The sequence below is a fragment of the Olea europaea genome, chromosome 22, assembly GCF_002742605.1.
Source record: "Olea europaea var. sylvestris chromosome 22, O_europaea_v1, whole genome shotgun sequence".
In the NCBI taxonomy this organism is placed as follows: Eukaryota; Viridiplantae; Streptophyta; class Magnoliopsida; order Lamiales; family Oleaceae; genus Olea; species Olea europaea.
Window position 1 is genome coordinate 8,336,570 of NC_036258.1, and position 19,987 is coordinate 8,356,556.

Sequence of the window (19,987 nt, forward strand, 5' to 3'; positions counted from 1 at the left end):
GACTGCGTCGCCCCAAAATTTCTTAGGAACGTTGGATTGAAAAAGCAAGGATCGAGCAATTTCGAGTATATGACGGTTCTTGCGTTCGGCTACACCATTTTGTTGTGGTGTGTCAACACATGAGCTTTGTTGTATAATACCATGGGACTTGAGATATGGACCGAGAATAGAATTAAAGAAGTCTCTAGCATTGTCAGTTTTGAGAATTTGAATATTGGTTTTAAATTGGTTTTGGACCATAGCATGGAAATGCTTTCTTTCATAAGAAATGTCCAACATAATCGTGTATGGTCATCAACCAACAATAAAAACCATCGAGCACCAGTAATATTAGGAATTCTAGTTGGTCCCCAAATGTCACCATAAATGAGGGAGAGAGGATGAATTAGTTTATAGGGTCGTGGAGAATAAGTGCTTCGGGTATGTTTTGCAAGTTGACACACTTCACAATGGAATAAATTAGGATTTTTATTAATGAATAAAGATGGAAACAATCGTTGCATGTACAAAAAATTAGGATGACCAAGACGAGAGTGCCACATCATAATTGTACTATCCTTATTTGACTGACTGACTGACTTGAGACGATGAATTGACCAACATTGAGGATTGACTCGATTTTTATTTGCTAAGGAAACAGGAACTAATGAAGTGTTCACATCAAGGAGATAGAGACCCGCACGAAGCTCAGCATTGCCAATCATCATCCCCGAGGTCAAGTCCTGAAACACACAATATTTGGTAAAGAATTTAGTTTCACAGTGAAGGTCACTATTTAGTTTGTTCACAGAGATGAGATTACAGTCAAGATCAGGTACAAATAAAACAGAGTATAAGGTGAGAGTGTCTGAGAGATGGATTGTTCCTGCCCCTTCCACTTTAGTACGTGTACCAATGGCTATACGTACTGTTTGATGACCATTACAAGGGAATAGGTTGTGAAAAGAGATCTATCACCTGTCATATGATTCGACGCACCAGAGTCTACTATCCATGAAGAGGGGGAATGTGCTACATGAAGTGCAAGGTTGCCCGAGCCATGCGTTGAACCGTTCCCAACATTGGTAGATGTTGGATTAGTTGAGACATTAGCCTTACTAATAAGCTGCCGAAGTAATGCTAACTGGTCTTTTGTGAAAGACATCGGATTTTTGGATTGGGACGTCTTGGTAATTACTGCGTTTCCTCTAGACTCACGATCTCGGCTTGGCTTCCAATCAGAGGGCTTTCCGTGCAATTTCCAGCATGTTTCTTTGAGGTGGCCTGGCTTCTTGCAATAATCACACCAGGGGCGTCCTCTTCTTGAACGATTTTCATTGAAATTTTGTGACATCCCACGAGAGGCAAGTGCAACGGAATTTGGTGAATGATCCTTGGCTGCTGCAAGGGCTGAAACATCTAGGGAAGAGGAAAGGCTGGGTTGTCCCAACATCACTCGCCTGTGGCTCTCCTCTCGGCGCACTTCGGAAAAACTTCTCGTAGACTCAGTAGTGGTTTGGTCCCTAGGATTCTGCCTCGAACTTCATCGAGAGACTTATCAAGACCCATTAAAAATTTGAAGATGCACTTGGTTTCAACAATGGCTCTGAAATAGTTACGATCATCAGGACACTTCCATTAGTGTGATTCAAAGAGATCTAGCTGCTGCCAATGACGGATAAGAGTAGTGAAATAGGTGGTGACAGAGTTTTCTCCCTGTCACAGGTCCTGAAGAATGCTTTCCACATGGAAAAGTTCGGCTGTGTTTTCATTGCTAGAAAAAGTATCACGTGCAGCGTCCCATATCTCTTTGACTGTAGTGTATAGCAAAAAAATTTCTCCTATCTCGATTGTCATTGAACTGATCAACCAAGACATAACAAGATTGTTTTCTGCCCTCCAAGATCTGAATTTCGGATCACTTGAATTAGGTTGGGTGGCTGCGCCAGTGAGGTAATCATCTCGGCCTCATCCACTTATGAACATCATCATTGACTGGGACCATTGGAGATAGTTATGGCCATTGAGTTTATGACAGGTGATGGAGATGGGGCTAGTTTCAGTTGTAGTCTGAATTAATTGAGGAGCGATAGGAACACTAGGAGAGGGATTAGATGCAGATGAGTCCCTGGAGGTGTGCTCGGATTCTGCCATAGGAATGATATTTGTGAGAGAGATGAAGATAGATTCGATATGATGACTGAGAGGTTGAGAAATAGGTTTGTGATGCTCTGTTTTGTAACCCGGGAACAGGGTAGAACAGAGAGGAAGAGGCTCGATCGCCGCTAGACAAAAAAAAATTAGGATTTTAGAGCCTTAGCTCTGATACCATGAAGCAGTAAGGATTTGGGAATATTTTCATATATATTATTGATCAGAATGAATACATATTTATACACAAAGATCTGAAAATCAGATCCTTAATCAGCCCCTAGAAAATAGAAATTACCCTATCTATCTATGGTACACAAAATATCAGCTAGAAAAATTAGGAAACTAACTCCTAATATTCAGACCATAATAGTAATTACTTCTCTAAATGACTAGTTTGTTTTCCTACACTTTATATAGTATCATGCAAACCATTTTACTACTATGCAATCACTAGGTTGCTTCAATAAAAGTGAAGTATAAAGATTCTTACGAAATTCAATTAAAAGTCCGTAAAGGACTCATTTCAGTCTCTGACTCTTTGTTAATAAGTAAACCATTATCACTAAAGGAAGTTCAAATATAATAACCCATCCACACTGCAGTACAATCATATCAGGGTCACTGTCCACTGGTGCATGTGAAAGCCATATGAAGCAAAATTGCAGGAAAAAAAAATAGAAATAAAAATAAAAATAATAAAAACTTGCTAAAAAATTATTCAACTAGAAATCACGGACCAACTGGACTTGGAAACATTATTCACTTCTTAGTTAATTGACCAAGAAATGACAAGCTGCAAGCAAAAGGAAATATTTTAAGTTCAGGGAAGACTGCAAGCTTACTTTGCTAATTGACTTGTTGATAGTTCGAGAGCCAGGAGGGTAGCTAATGCACCACCCAAACTATGACCAGTCACATAAATATGCCATTTGGGAAGAAGCTCCAGCGAATCATCTCTGGTACAAAATGCATTTACATATTAGTAAAGGGAAACACATGATTCTTCACAATTGGTCTGCTGCAATCATGTTCACTTGGAAAAAATGCACAAGCTATGGTTATAACTCAACATAGTTGCTTATCTTCAATGCTTATATGAAAATATAAAATAAAAAATAAACTCAACATAGTTGCTTCACTTTGCCAACATAATTAAGCAGAAATAGTATTCTTTCCTAATGATGTTTACTTGGGGAAAATTCAAACTATGGTTAGAATGCGTTATACTTTCTTCACAATAAATTAAAAAATGACCAATAAGCCTAAATAAGAGCAAAAACCATTTCCTCACATGAAAAAATATGGTATACTCAATTAGTTAAATCAAGATTTTGATTTCTGAGGTTTTGAATTCCCCTTAGTAAAGATAGTCAGCATAGTCAAACACAGAGAAATCTGTATGTCCAATCTTAATTTACAGGAAGCAAAAACAATTTGATAGTTTTAGAGACATGACATCTCTATCAGCTGCAAATTCTGGACATCACACATCAAGAAAGGCTGTGGTCCAAAATAATCAAACAATATCTGTTCCAAATTAGATGGTAAAGGAGAACATGGAAAGGCCAAGGACAACCTCCAGTCATAAAAGCTAAGTTTACTCAAATGCAATGGCTGCAGGAAGGATCTTTGGCGGCTGGAAAGATCTTCCAGGCGAAGAGAGCCAAGAATTATCATGCATCACACGCTCGAAAAAACTCAGAAACAAGAATATTGGTAGAAGAATCAATAGAAACAGATTATAGAATCTGCCACCATTTTTTGTGCAATAATAACGTATGTCGTCGAAAAGAAGAAAGAAAATATGATTCCAGAAGTAGAAAAGCACGATGGGTTGTGCATATGCAAATTCACACGCAAAATCAATACATCGAGTTCATACTCGAAATCACAGATATAGATGCAAAAGGAGAACATTATAACATACTTTAAATCACAGATATGGAAGCAAAAGGAGAACAATATTGGTATGAAAATGAGTCACTGCATAACAATACATAAAAGCATCTACGAAGACAATCTAATGTAAGGGCAGCAGGAACTACTAGAATATAAATATAACATGCTTATATGAAATTTATTTTAAGTGTAACAGAATTGACAGTCATAGGAATATAAGGCTCGAAAACTTCCACAATGCTTTTGTGAAATATAAACATATACATAAAATAAAATTCAGAAACAGAAGACTACCTATAACCAACAGCCTGCTTAATGAGCGAGATCAGCCTTGTACGTACAGAATCATATGCACTCAAAAAACCACTATGAACCTGCAGATATCAGTAACTATTTAATGATTAATAAGTGGATAATGTTAAATGCCAATTATCCTTATCTTAAATAAACAAAATTATAGGTGTGAAGGTACTCAAATTTATGTTAGAACTCGATGATCCTCACTCTGAGGACTTCTCTGTGTATATAGGAACAATGTGCCAAATTACAAGGCTCAAATTCAGCCATCACTATACATATGGAAAGTAAATAAGTTCCTACCATTTATACATCTACTATGCATAGTATCTTATCTAAATTGCTGGCTATAAGCACTATCCAATTGACACCCCCCCCCCTTAAATTGATGTGGGTGATCAAGAAGCATCGATTTGCTCACAAAAAAGAGATGGCACTGATGAGTCATTGCTTTGGTGAATACATTAGTGATCTGAAGATCAGTTGAAATATGCGGAAGAGACAAAATTTGTTCATTTACCTCCTCATGAACAACACAAACTTTCTACTCAATCTATCGAATGTGTTTTTATGGGTTATAGTGCTTCACACAAAGGTTATGTTTGCTATGATCCATACTCTTAACAGATTTCGTATTTATGTCAGTTGGATAGTAATTATAGCCAGCAATTTAGAAAAGATACATAGTAGATGTATAAATGGTAGGAACTTATTTACTTTCCATATGTACAGTGATGACTGAATTTGAGCCATGTAATTTGGCATATTGGTCCTATATATACAGAGGAATCCTCAGAATGAGGATCATCGAGTTCTAACAGAAATTTTAGTTTGTAAACTTTGATACTATGACAAAGGTACTCAAATTTCGGTTACAACTCGATGATCCTCATTCTGAGGATTCCTCTGTATATATAGGACCAATATGCCAAATTACAAGGCTCAAATTCAACGATCACTATACATATGGAAAGTAAATAATTTCTACCATTTATACATCTACTATGTATAGTATCTTATCTAAGTTGTTGGCTATAATTACTATCCAATTGACAATAGGTCAACGTAAAATAAACCGATCATACCTGAACTTCTTGCTTAAAATCACCGCCTATCCTTTCAGGATTTAGCCTACACAAGTATCGAAGAAGTCAGCAACAATAACTCAAACTCAACGCCTGAAGCAAATGCTAAAGGCATCATCAGTGACGAAGAGGAGATGTGACACGTAGGCAAGATTATAATGTAGCTCAGCTAGGATGGGAACATTATACTATGAAGAAATGTCAATATTGCATTCGCAGCAAAGAACTTGAAACGAATTATAATTCTGCCAAATTGTTGATCTACGGTCTGAACAGGCATTTATTTTTTCTCATGTAGATGTTATCAACAGGAAAGCTTTTATCAATTTAAGTTAGAAGTCTGATGCCTCACTGAGACTCCTAATAATTTGTACTGAAGTGCCATACTGTTGTAAAAATCAGTAGTAGATAAAGGAAACATGGGAAGACTTCCTCTGGTTTTGCTTCCCCTAAATTATGAACCAGGTGACATTACAAGTTCACTAAAAGATTCGAGGAACAGATATTTATTTTCATTAAAAAAATAATACTAAGCAGACCTAATAGTTTATGAAACAAATTCATTACCCGGCAGGAACAAGCATCAAATCTGTTCGTAGATCCTTCCATCTAGACTGGATAAATCAAATATCAACATTTTCGACCTGAAAAAGATATATTACTATTCCACTGGTTTGCATAAAATATAACCTACCTGTTCAGTTCCTCTAAAAGCAACAACAAGTCTTCTCCTTTCAGGATCACGCCAAAGTGCCACCTACAGCACTTGTAAAGTTCACGATCAGTGAAAAAAAAAAAAAAAATTGGATCATACAAACATGTGAAAAAATAAGACAATATTTATTCATAGACTTTCTAGATATATAAAGATGCAAGATGCATGCTGACTAATTAGATACAAACTTGCCTGAGTGTCAGTAGAAGCATTATCCAAGAAACAGATCTTTTCAAATTCAGATTTGATAAATGTTGGGTGGCCCAAAGCATTCCCTAGCATTGCCCAAGCCTCCATGGCACTTTCAGCTGTTGAGAAGAGTGCCCTCATCTCCTCAGCTTTCTTCTCATCTAACACTAGTCCATTTCGTGGACTTGTTAATATTTTGCTCTCCATAGATATCGAGATATCTTTTAGCACTTCAGAAGAAGCATCATCGTTGGTGTGACTCTCCCCTTTAAGACCGGCATCTTTGTTTGATTTAGAAACTGCAGCATTTAAAACCATCAACGTTCCTAATATGGAATCAGTTTGTCGTAATATATCTTGTGTTGCTTTCTTAATGTCCACTAGAGATGTCTGAAAAATGTTATTGGGTATTAGGCCAGATGATGTATCGCCATTTGCTGCGTCCTGATTATCTGGAGTTGCAAGCCCAGACTCGACATAGCCCACCTCTGCAATTTTTCGCGACTGCAAGCCAATACTGTTTAGCAACTCAAATCGATCCCACTTCATTTTCTCAGCAGCAGGGAGACCAAGTTTTTGGGCAACATTTCGATTGACCAAATCAGCTAAGTTCTTCCAAAAATGTTTATCCGAATGTGAAGCCTCGTCAACTTGATCTACTGGAGAGAAATTACATAAATCAGCCGTCGAATTACTAGCTGGGTCAGGCTCAGACCTATCATTGCCTTCCTTTTGGCTTGTCTCATTTGAAGAGGCCTCTAAATTATTCTCCAGCTTTGAAGGCTTGACACTGGAATTTTCGGTCTCATCTTTGTCATTAGAAAACCAATCCTTCTGAAGATATGAATCATTAAGTGACTTCATCTGCCCAAAAGCGAACTGCACAAACTGGCGTGCTTGCACAGTTTCTGACCCAACAATCATCTTCAGTGCAGGTTCAAGGGCATTTTTTTCAAAAAACTCTGTCACAATAGGGATCCTCCACCACTTCTTTTCCTCCTCAATTTTCTCAAAACTCTTGTACTTAATCTGAAACACATCATTACGAAGAAAAGCGAAATCCTATTTAGTTAAGCACACATACTAAGACATAGCAATTTGAGAGTTTCAAAAAGCATTTCAGCAACTCCCTCAATTTTATAGCAAACATATGTATTTTACTAGCAGCACAATTGTAGATTGTCCAAATAATTTCACGTTCCAACAATTTTAGGAATCAACAAATATGATATATTTCCCTTTCCATTTCGTCAAAAGCAGGAAGATAGAACTGTTTGAATATAAACATGTTTTATCCTTTTGCCCCTTCTTAAACTTTCCATCAAAGGAACGCTTTGATATGGAAAGGAGTGGGAAAGGATGGTCCAGTTTTCACTTGTTCGGACAGATATTTGGGAGGGAAAGGAGGGGAAAGTTGATGAAATTGGAAAGCATATCGAAGAACAAGTCATAATGAAATTTTAAACACGGATAACATTATTTCTCTTCTACGTGATGGAATGCTCTGTTAAGAACCAATAACTACAAATGTGAAGTAATGTGTCACAGTTGTTACACATTGATAGACAAGATAAGCAAATGGAAATCATTTAACTGTCTCATCTAAAAGATGAAGCTGATAGAGAAATAAGAAATCTATTTATTTATATTTATATATTCCACAGACTCCCTAACATATTCATTTTTCTACGTGCAATTGACATAATTGGTTAGTAGTGAGAATTAAACCATGGAACATTGCAACTCTGATACCATATTAAACTATTTCATCTAAAAGTTTAAAACATTAGAAAGAAGGAGTCTTTATTTATTTACATATTTAAATCTTCAATAGCTTTCCCACATTATTAATTCTTGTATTTTCCTTTTTCACCCAAGTTAGACAAGCACTTTGTTCATGACCTACTCGTATCTCTAGATTTAAAATGGAATGGAAGAAACAGGATTGTCTGCATTTTAATAGTCCAACTTTAATCAATATAAATAGCCAATCAATAGGAGCAACCTACACTCTTTTTTCCTTTGGTTTACGATGGATTTTTAAAATATAACTACTTGCAGGACAAGAATAATTTCTGTCCAGACTAAAGGGTGATATATTGATGTCAGACACAAGTTTTTTAGCACAAGGGGGAAAAAAAGGAAGAGGAAAAGAAATAGTGAATCGATAGACAAAGAAACTTCAAAGCTGTACTGCTGAACTATGGGAAGTTCAAATTTGGATAGCAATTCACTGTTTGAAGGAGACCGACAAGAAATTAAATAAAATGTAATTTGAATTATTACCCTTGTTTAAGTCAATTTACACGTAATATCTGCCTTGTTGTGAGAAATTCTGACCAAGCAACATACCTCTAGCTGTATCTTTCCACCACCTCCCATCCCTTCTAGATCAAGCAGCACTTCATGTAAATTTCCTAGCAGAAGAAGATTTTGTCTTTTAGGTAACTTTCTCAGGTATGCACTATCCCAGACATTACACATGCATCAATTGTCACTAATACCATGAAATTTAGCTTATATCCAAAAATTAAAATAAAATAAAATAAAATAAAATAAAAAATGATATGATATCAATTCATATGCTCTTGGGTGTCTGTGGGACATAAGTTATTTTCAAGATAAGTTCCTAACAAAACAATGACGCTTGACAGTGTTACAGTTTATGCTAGTTCATCATTCAAAACATCAATATGTTGCATACATTTCTCAAATCTTACCATCACAGAGGTTTTCCAAATCTATAGCAGTATTTCCCATGCGCTTGTGCGGAGTCACAAGATTTGCATCCCAAGCTGCTACCTATAGTTTAATATTTTACCCAAAAAAACAGCGAAGTCATCAGAGACACGTGACGAATAAGCATCTTACAATATGACATAATTTTTTATGCAGAAATGTTGTATTTCTTATGAGAATGAACCTCGTGAACTAATACTTTGCGCATATAATCTATATTTTCTATATCAAGTCAAAAACACGATAAGCTCGATTTTATAACTAAAAATATATTGTTACTGAAAACTAAATGGTAAAAATAAAGATCAGTTTATAAATGTATAATTTTAATAAATTTTAAATGTTGCACCACTTATCAAGAATAAGGTCAGATTCTTTTCATCTATGATCCATGGTAAATATTTCAGATCCTGAAAGCCAATGCTAAATTGCGACCTCATGCAAATGGAGCATACAGAAACTTGACCTGGAACAGTTTTATTCTTTAGATGTAGTGCAGTATAACTTCTATTTGGAAAATTCCAAGCAGGGAGAAAGAGATAAAGGATGTAAGGGTGTTGGTCACCAAACTAGTTAGATTATTAAAGAAAGTTTTACAAGACTTTACTACAACCTGAAGATTCTGTGCTGGTTGTTGCTTGATATTTAAAGTAAACTCCTCGTTCCATGTGGGCTCTTTTGTCCTGCCACAGTTGTTTACTTATTGAAAAATTAATGAATGAAACAAACATCAGCCAAAAAAAGACTGCAAATATGCCAGTTGCGTAAAACGTAAACAATGAAAGCACTAACAGACGAGAAAGAAGAAAACTCTTGTAGCCTAGTTGACCAGGAATAAAGAAAAAAAATAGGTCCAGAACACTGTGCTTCCACTAAGCCTATAAACATTCAATATTAAACATAGTTCAACAAGGGCCAACAGTTGAACCAAAGATAGAATCCCACAGAATGCTGAGCTTCCACTAAGCCTATAAACATCACTACTAAACATAGTTCAATGAGTGTGCCAAAAGTTGATAAAGAAAGAATACCATGTTTGTCATTTTTCGAACTTCTGAGAAGGCATTTAGTCCCCATTAGCAATCTCTAACATTTTCACTTCTCAAATTATTTGTAACTTGTTAGAATATAAATTACATACAATAAACTTTGGAGAGAAGAAGATAATTGTCTTCCCGTCCTTCACTTTCATTATAGTATAAATCAATATTACAAGTATGGAACTAGAGTGCAAACATGGAAACACAATAAACCCAATAAACTCTTGCTTAATCTATGTTATTCTAATTTATTTATTTCCTTAACACTCCCCCTCAAGCTGGAGCATATATATCTTATAAGCCTAAATCGGAACACAGAAACTTCAATCGATTACTATTCAACGACTTTGTAAATATATCAGCAAGTTGGTTTTCTATCTTTACAAATGATATACATATATCACAACTCACTATTTTGTCTCGAGTAAATTGACAATTAACTTCAATGTGCATGATCCTCTTATGAAAGACAGAGTTGGAAGCAATATGTATAGTAGATTGATTATCACAAAATATTGAATAGGGGTAGAAAGTGAAAGATTGATTTCTTGATTAAAAAAAGTGCTACAATCATGTCAACCATCTAGTAGTACGAGTCATTACCCTATATTCTGCTTCTGCACTTGACCTTGCAATTACAGTTTGTTTTTTACTTTTCCAAGAGATAAGATTACCATAAAGAAAAGTACAAAAACCAATAGTAAATCATCTATCCAACGGAAATCCTGTTCAATTTGCATCCATAGGAGCATTTCAATTATACGTATCACAGCTTACCAATAAGAAACCAGAGGAGCATCCAAAAAACTGACTAATAACGATAACTGCATAAGAAATATCTGGCCATGTGATGGTGAGATAATTTAATTTTCCAACCAAATGATAATATTTTCCTGGTTTCCTACACAGTTCTCCTTCATCCTTCAAAAGCTTTACATTAGGATCTATGGGAGTATCAACTAGATGAGTCACAAGAAAACTTGTTTCGTCTTCTCTAAGATAAGTTGATATTTGCTCAAGAGCTAGAGACTTTAATAGCCAAAAAATATCGAATCTTGTCTAGTGATTGCTTTAACCTATACAAAGCCTTTCTCAACTTACATAGTTTCGATACTCCCCTAAGCAACAAACCCATGTTGTTGCTCTGTATAAACCTTTTCGTGTAAATCACTATGAAGGAAAGCAATCTTAATATCCATTTGAAATAATGGCCAACCAAGATTAGTAGCAATATATATCAAAAATGAGTATAGAAAAGATCTTAGCAACAGGAGAAAATGCCTCATCATAATCAATACCATGGGTCTGTGTGTAACCTTTAACAACCAATCGGGCATTCAGTAGATAAATAATCCTATTAGGATTGAACATTGGAGCATAAACACATCTATTGCCCAAGGGATGTATCCCAGGTGGTAAAGGGACAAGTTTCCAAGCCTTATTCTCAAGCAAGGCCGTCATTTTCAATTTCATAGCCTTTCGTCACTCAGATCAGATAAGCCCTCTGTCACTGTCTTAGGTACAAAAACACTGAAAAATTAGGATTGAACATTGGAGTATAAACACATCTATTGCCCAAGGGATGTATCCCAGGTGGTAAAGGGACAAGTTTCCAAGCCTTATTCTCAAGCAAGGCCGTCATTTTCAATTTCATAGCCTTTCGTCACTCAGATCAGATAAGCCCTCTGTCACTGTCTTAGGTACAAAAACACTAAAAAGTTAGGAAGCAAAACAGGAAAACAAATGCGACAACGAATCAAAAGTGACATAATTGCTTATAGGATGTTTAATTACACAAGTACGTTTATCTTTACGAAGAGCAATGAGCAATAACTTAGGATCAGAAGAGATGACGGATGTAGGATATAAGACAGCAAGGTAGCGGATGGGGCCGCAGGCACTGGTGGCTTGGATCATCGAGTATAAACTTGGAAGGGGCAGTGGTTTCTCTTAAGAAGAGAATGACTCTAGTGCAGTAAATGGAGATGAGTTTGGTTTTGGAGAAAGACCAACTATTAAATATAGAACGGTTAAGTTAACAAGATCACGAGTGGATTCAAGTGATGTACTATAATTAGAAAAATAGGTTATGAACTAGTTGAAAGTGATATCTATACTTACAAAGTAGTGTTACAGAGAAGAACTGTAACAACGATACCCGTTTTATGTTTGGAAGTAACCAAGAAAAATGCATTTCATAGAGCGAGAGTTAAGTTTGTCATGGCCAAGACTAAAGTAATGAAATTAAGAGCTAACGAATACTATGGAGAGGAGGAAAATACAATAGAGAAATGGAATATTCCGCCCAAAAAATGAAGATGGATGCAATTAATGAGATAGCATGCACTGAATATAGCATTACTCCAAAAACGTCTAAGAACATGCATATGACAAAGAAGAACACGAGTAATCTCTAACAAATGATGATTTTTACACTCTGCAATTTCCTTTTGTGTGGAGTATATGCTTAAGATGTTTGATGAATAATACCTTTGAAAAAGAGATATGATGTAAAAGAAGCATACATTCTTTGCATTATCAGATCGTAAAATACATTTTTTTTTGGTTAAATTAAGTTTTGATCATAGTACGAATCATTTAAATCATGGAAAGTAACTCAAAACAATTTTTCATAAAAAAAACCAAGTAATACGAGAATAATCATCTACAAAAGTGACAAAATACTGAATTTTATTATGGAAAATATTGATTGGTCCTCTTACATTAGAATGCACTATCTCAAATAAACTAGAAACACAACTAATGGTTCTTAAAAGAAAAGACATACGGTGATATTTGTTAAGCTGATAAGCTTCACATTCAAGGAAAGACACGTTACGAAGATTCATAACTTAATGTTTTAAAATAGAAAAAGAAGGGTGACCAAGACAACAATGACACTGCATGGGTGAAACAAAGTACTCGAGAGCTCGAGGTAGAAAGACTTGGAGAAAAATCCATATAATATAAGCTACCAACTTCATGCTCCATACTAATTAACTTCCGCATATTAAGATCTTGAAAAACATGAAAGGATAAAATATTACAGAACATTGAAGAGTTGTAATAATTTTACTTATAAGCAATAAACTAAAGGAAAAGCTAGAAACATGAAGAACAGATAACAAATCATTATTAAAACTAAGACGAGCATTACTTGAGCTTGTAACACTAGTTTAGGAATAGTTAACAAGAGCGACATATTTAGAAGAATTAACATGATTAAAATCAAGAAGAAAAGTAGACGAACCCGTCTTGTGTTCAGTTGCTCCAGACTCGATAATCCACAAATTGTGAGAGGATGATAATAGTCAATGAGAAGGTACATTACCTGCCTAAGCGAAAGTACTCACAAAAGTGGAAGTGACCCATTATAAGCTAAAAACTGAGCATACTCATCCTGTAATACACATAGGAAATCAAACTCTAGTTTTGAACTAAAGCACTCGTCCAAATATCATATGATGGTACTCATTAGATGAGCCCTAATGGGCAGAACTGTTAAATTATTTTCAATTGCCTCTTAAATCGAGGGAATCCCCTTCTCTTATAAAGCCAAGAATTACAACAGTTATAGTATGTTTTTTATCTAAATTCGGTAAAAAACTAAATTAACCTATTTACCAAATATAAATCATAGAATATAAAGATTTTGACAATAATATTCCTTAGCTCAAGCTGCTATATATGGCTAATATCCTCCTCAAATTGATGTAGGTTGATCAAAAAGTATCAATTTGTCAATCATGAACCGATGACGATTACAATGACGAGATAGGGCATTGGTAAAAAATCAACAATTTGATGTTCGATGGAAATGTGAGGAAGTGTAATCACATGTTGATCAAGGGCTTCACGAATAGAATGACAATCCACTTTAGTATGCTTGGTGCGTTCATGAAATACAAGATTGGCAACAATCTTAATAGCACTTGTGTTATCAGCATAAAGCGGAGTAGATGCAAGTTGAGGGATACCAAGCTCTCCTAACAAACACTGAAACCACACAATCTCTGAACTAGCGGACGACATAGCACAATACTCAAATTCGGTAGAGGACTTCAAGATTGATCCTACTTCTTACTCTTCCAAGATACAAATGCATCACCAAGAAACATGCATCAACCAGTAACTGAATGTCAAGTGTCCACTCTACACAACCACCCTAATCGGCATTACTATACCCTTTAACTGTAAAATAATCCTGTAGGGACAAACAACCCTCGACTAGATGTACCCTTGAGGTAACGAAGAATTCCTCGTATGGCTGCCAAATGAGGTTAGCGTGGAGCTTGCATAAACTGACCAACCTGTTATATAGCAAAAGAAATATCAGGTTGACTAATTGTCAAATAGTTCAAACTTCCTACAAATTGTCGATATAGGGATGGATCTTCATCTTACCTAAGCTTGACATTTACTTCCAAAAGTGTAAGTACGAGATTCCCAGATTGAAGACTAGTTGAGGTGAGAATCTCTTAAGTATAGTTGTGTTGATGTAGAAGCAGACCATTAGGACAGGAATGCACCTCAAGACCAAAAAATACTATAGAGAACCAAGATCTTTCATGTGAAAAGTAGTGTTGAGATGCTACTGAAGTTGCACAATCGACTGAGTGTCACGCCATGTGATCACAATATCATTTACGTCTACCAAAAGCACAGCAAGGCCAAAGGTAGTGCTTTTAAAAAACAAGGAGGAATCAAAGTGACTTTGAGTCAAATGAAAATCAAGCGAAGTGGTAAGAAACTTTTCAAATCAAGTGCATGGTGCCTTTTTCAATCTATATAAAGAGCGCCACAACCAACAAACTTCAATGGAAGAGTGAGAGAACATACCAAAAGAAAGACTCATATATATTTCCTCCTTTAAATCACTATGTAAGAATGCATTCTTCACATCCATCTGCAGGAGAGACCATCCTTTAGAAGCCGCTATAGCCATAATAGTCCTCACACTAGTTATCTTTGCAACAGGTGCGAAGGTCTCCTCATAATCAAGACCATACTCCTATCAGTTCCCAAAAGCCACCAATCGGGCTTTATACCTCTCTATAGTAACATCAGGTCGAAGTTTAATGATATTTGCATCCAAGAAGTTTTACTGCGTAAGGGCATGGAACGATGTCCTAAGTATGATTATCATGAACTGCCTGAAGTTCTTCCTGCATAGCTTTCTATTAACAAACATGAATAAAAGCTTGAGTAAGATTTGGGCATAGAAGTCGTATCCAGGGTAGCGTGATTAGCAATGTGTGGAAACCCATCTTAACTGGAGGGCGTGAGACCCTAGAAGATCATCGAGGTACAGTAATGATGGGATCATGCGGCGGTTCAATGCCTGATGGAGGCAGTGGAAGACGTCTCTGATATTCAAATTCTAGCTTAACAGTACAATACCTATCATCAAACTTAGGAAGCTGAATAGAGGAAGAATCGTGATCAACTCGAGACTGGAAGAAGTATTGATTGTCAAAGAAAAACACATTTCGAGATATACAAATTTTGTTAACATCCGCATGAAAACACGCAAACCCTTAGTGTGCATTAATATACTAAGGAATGCACATCGAGTAGCCTAAGCAATAAGCTTGTGACGTTCAACGGAAGGTAATTGGACAAAATAGAAATGAATCACACTCAAGTGCAACATTAAACAATCAAGAATACAGAGAGTTAAATAGTGAATTTGGAGAAGGAAGACAATTAATCAAATAAGCAGCTACTGATAAAGTTTCGACCCAAAATCTAGAGGACACAAAAGATTCAATCAATAAAGTACGAACATCATCTAAAAGATGACAATTTTTACGCTCGGCAACCCCGTTATGTTGGGGAGTGTAAGGACAAAAGTGTCGGGAGAGAATCCCTTTTGTTTTTAGATATTCCTGAAAATTGTTGGACATATGTTCCCCTCCAGAGTCAGAACGGAGTATCTTAATACTAGTAGAAAATTAAATCTCAACAAAAGCAACAAAATTTTGAAAGCTGGAGAAAACATCAGTTTTGGATCGAAGAAAATAGAACCAAGTGAAACGACTATAATCATCAATAAATGTTACGAAATACTTACACTGAGCATGAGAAAGTACAGAACTTACACCCTAATGCCAGTATGAATAATCTCAAAACATGTAGAAGCTCGACTACCATGTAAATGAACAGGTGAGGATTTGCTTTTACCAAGCTTACAAGAATTACAATCAACCATTCTTTAAAAGATGAGTCAAAACATTAGAATTAAGATGTCCCAATTTCTTATATCAAACATTACCATCATTAACAATAGCAATACAAGCAAATGAATCAAAAATGGAAAATTGAAGAGGAAATAAACATCCCACTTTAGGCCCCTCCACGATCACTTTCCCTGATGCTAAATCCTAGACACAACCACCACTTCGATTAAAACGAATTTCACAATTGTCATCTAACAATTGTCCAGCAAAAATTAAATTTGTAAAAAACTATGGTGATACAAATACATTGGCGAAAGATCCCAAATTTCCAATTGTTGTAATAGGAAGAGCATTCCCATTGGCAATTTGAATATGTTGATTGATAAGTGTATTTTATACACTTGTTCGGGGTCCTAAAATAGCAACATTTGATAATTCTTTTGACAAATTATACCTAAATTGTTGTATTTTATGTTTTATAGGTAAACTCTATAAATGAAAAATGTGTGAAGGAAAGAAGCAAAAATTTGGTAAAAATTGGCAAAACTAATAGTATGGGAATAAAATTTGCCATTGGATGAAAATTGAGGACTTGGAAACAAATACCACCATAATGGGCCTCAACTTTAAATTGGAATTGGACTACTGCTGGTTTAATTAAAGTGGCTTGGACTTTTGGAGGGAAAAAAAAGAGAGAGAGAGACGTGGCAGACCTTAAATTGAAGAGCTATTGGAATCTCTCTGGGGAAAAAAATGGACTGAATTGATATAAAAGCTGACGTAGAGACACACGCCTGAGAGAGAGAAAAAAAGGAAGAAAAACGGTGGCCTTTGGAATTGAGACATTCTTGGGAGAAAAAATGGCTGCTGGAAAGGGGAATTACACACCAACTACGAGAAAATAGTGCTGCCAACCTGGTGGAATCAGACAAACATTGGGCTGCTTTGGTAATAAAATACAATTCAGTTGAAATATATATAAACACACATTGGGCAGCTGTTTTGGGTGGGGGGGAAAAAAACCACAGAAACCTGTAGCAACTTTGAGGCAGAAAATAGGGCTGATTTTGAAGGAAAAAAGGGATGAAAATTCGCAAGACAAGTCGGAAATTTTTGTAGAAAAGTTGAGGGAGATTATACACGCAAAGAAAGGTAGAATTTGAAGGCAATTGGCTGCTGAATTTGGAAATAAAGCATTCACATATAGCCGTTAGAAATAAAAATTGGAAAGGCTGATTCAATTTGTCAACTTTAATCACGTTCCGTCCAAGTTTGGTGATGTCTTTTAACTTTTACATGTTTAGTTTCGACAATATGTTTGGCTAACTTTTTCATATTGCTAAGATGTGATGAACCCTTATTATGAAATTTTTAATTTGAATAATTAATTTGACAATAATTTGTTTAGTTGTTTGGATGTTTATTATTCTTTCATTTGCTTTTCAATTAACTGGCCAATAATTGAATTGTTTGTGGATTTTATTGTCATCGAGTGTGGTCATAGGATCGTTAGCACGTAATAATAAATATTATGAGGTTCAATGGAGAATAGAGATATACCTCTATACTTCATATGGTTGTTAAAGATGTTCTAGCTTATTTAATGTTATCTTGCACGCTCTTATTTTTCATAGAAATATAGGAAGGTCATGTGTAAGATTATATTCAATTGCTATCGAAAGAAGCTTTTAAATAAAATATGAACATTAACCAACAAGCATGATTTCAAATTATCAATTTAAATTGTTGAACTGAAAAATGGATTGGCAAGGGGGATTCTACATCTTAGCAATATTTCTCGTGAATTTGATAAATTTTATTTACATTGCTTTTAAGTTAGTTAATAGATTAAATAGTGTTTAGTTACATCTCGATTTTGCTATTCGATTAAGGGTAGTATTAGCTTTAACTTGATCAAACATATAATCCCCATGGGTTCGACACTCTACACACCTCTTTATTACTTGTTCGCGATCTCGTTCACTTGAGGGCAATCAAACGACCAATGATCACCTTTATATTTGTGAATATCATGTAGAGTCTCTGTACGATTTTAGGCTGCAGATCGACCAACCAAGGAGAAGCAGGTAAATTTTTCTCACCTTGAAGACCAAGAGTAGAAAAAGCAAAAACAATCATCCGTTGGACCATTTCAAGTGTAAGAGTAGATGAAGCAGCAGTTGGAGTGGAAGTAGAGGAGACAACAGCTGAATTGGACTCGACAGCAATGTAAAAAGTCGAGCCTTATCTATTCTACGGTCACACGCAATAGTCTTTAATGATATGTCCATCCTTTTTGCAGTAATTACAGAATTTCTTACTGTAGTTCTTCGCAATATGCCCAAACTCCTTATAACTGTAGCACTGTATCTGGGTCTTACATTTTCCTTTCCCTTGAGCAGCGTACGCTACATTAACCATCTCAGTGGTCACTGTTTCTTGGGTTATGCCGAGTTGGGTGGCAAGACGTTCTTCACGTAATAATTCTTCCAAGCATACGTCCAAGGAAGAAATAGGAGTACGGTTCAGTAAACCAGCCCTTTCAATCTCAAATTTTGGTCTCAACTTCATCAAAAATTGATTACTTTGACTTTCAGCATCGATAACTTGTAGTGCGGCTAAAGCTTCCTTGAAAACTTTGGAATAAATTATTCCAGAATATTCACTCCATAGATTAAGGAATCCAGCATAAAATTAGTCAATAGAAAGATTACCCTGTTTATAGTTAACAATTTTTAACTCAGATAGAAACTTTCTGGCAAAGTTGTCTTGATAGTAAACACACTTGAGGTAATCCCACATTTCTTTAGCAGTAATAAATGAACAAAGATTGTTGACCATATGTGGTTCAACAGAACTCAGCAGCCAAGAAGCAATCTTGACACCGTTACTTTCCCATGAACTAAGTTCTTTGAAATTAGTCGGATTTTTTTCCCTTTTACAAACATTTTTCCATTAAAACGAATAATGGAATTTTCTCCCGACATGATGAAGTAATGTAATGATTTAACTCAAATCCAATAAAATAGCAAGTCCAGCTAGATACATTGAGTTTAAACCGAAAGTTATCTGATAGGCCTCCAATACGATTAACCTACTCTAGAAGGCTCCAGAAGGATGGAGAAGCAGCTCAGCGCTGAAGAGTAACTAATTTCTGTTTTAGGGGCATGTGGGCGGGGAACTAATTCGGTTAGAGGAAGGTTATAAATAGGGAAAGGGAAGAAAGGGTAGGGCAGGCAATTGTTTAGTGAGTATTGGAGTAGAGACTCGTATATCATTCTATTTTTCTGTAATCACTTTTATGTCAATCAAAGAGTTGTGAATTTTTCACATGAACTTGTTCTTTCCAGCTGGTATCCTATCAATTGGTATCAGAGCATGTTCGATCTGATGGCTGAGAAAAAGATAGAAATCAGAGTAGAAGCAATGGAGAGGAAGCTGAAGGAATTGAAAATAGAACTTCAATGCTTACCTGGACTGGAAAGAGCAGTGAAGCACTTAATCCAGATTATGGCCAACATGACGGAATCAATGGAGGCAATCCAGAGAGATGTGGCAGCCCTGATTCATCCTAAGGGAGCCACGAACAAATCGCTGGAAGGAGATGTGTCCGGAAGTAACATGGAAGAGGCACCTCCTACTAATATCCACCTGGGACCCGTAGGTGATCAACGTGCTCAAGATCGAGGAAAGTGGCTAGGAGGAATAGGA

The 19,987-nt window shown here is 35.9% G+C and overlaps 1 protein-coding gene across 1 annotated transcript in view; it reads right to left on the minus strand.

Moving 5' to 3' along the window:
* Window positions 1-19,987, minus strand: part of LOC111371121 — a 39,114-nt gene that overhangs the window by 12,692 nt on the left and 6,435 nt on the right. Inside the window, exons 5-13 of the mRNA XM_022993030.1 lie at window positions 9,671-9,740; window positions 9,039-9,120; window positions 8,671-8,735; window positions 6,322-7,347; window positions 6,109-6,171; window positions 5,982-6,028; window positions 5,415-5,460; window positions 4,327-4,406; window positions 2,976-3,089 (exon numbers count right to left, since the gene is read on the minus strand). Coding sequence (XP_022848798.1) covers window positions 2,976-3,089; window positions 4,327-4,406; window positions 5,415-5,460; window positions 5,982-6,028; window positions 6,109-6,171; window positions 6,322-7,347; window positions 8,671-8,735; window positions 9,039-9,120; window positions 9,671-9,740 — 1,593 coding nt within the window. The remainder of the gene's footprint in view (window positions 1-2,975; window positions 3,090-4,326; window positions 4,407-5,414; window positions 5,461-5,981; window positions 6,029-6,108; window positions 6,172-6,321; window positions 7,348-8,670; window positions 8,736-9,038; window positions 9,121-9,670; window positions 9,741-19,987) is intronic.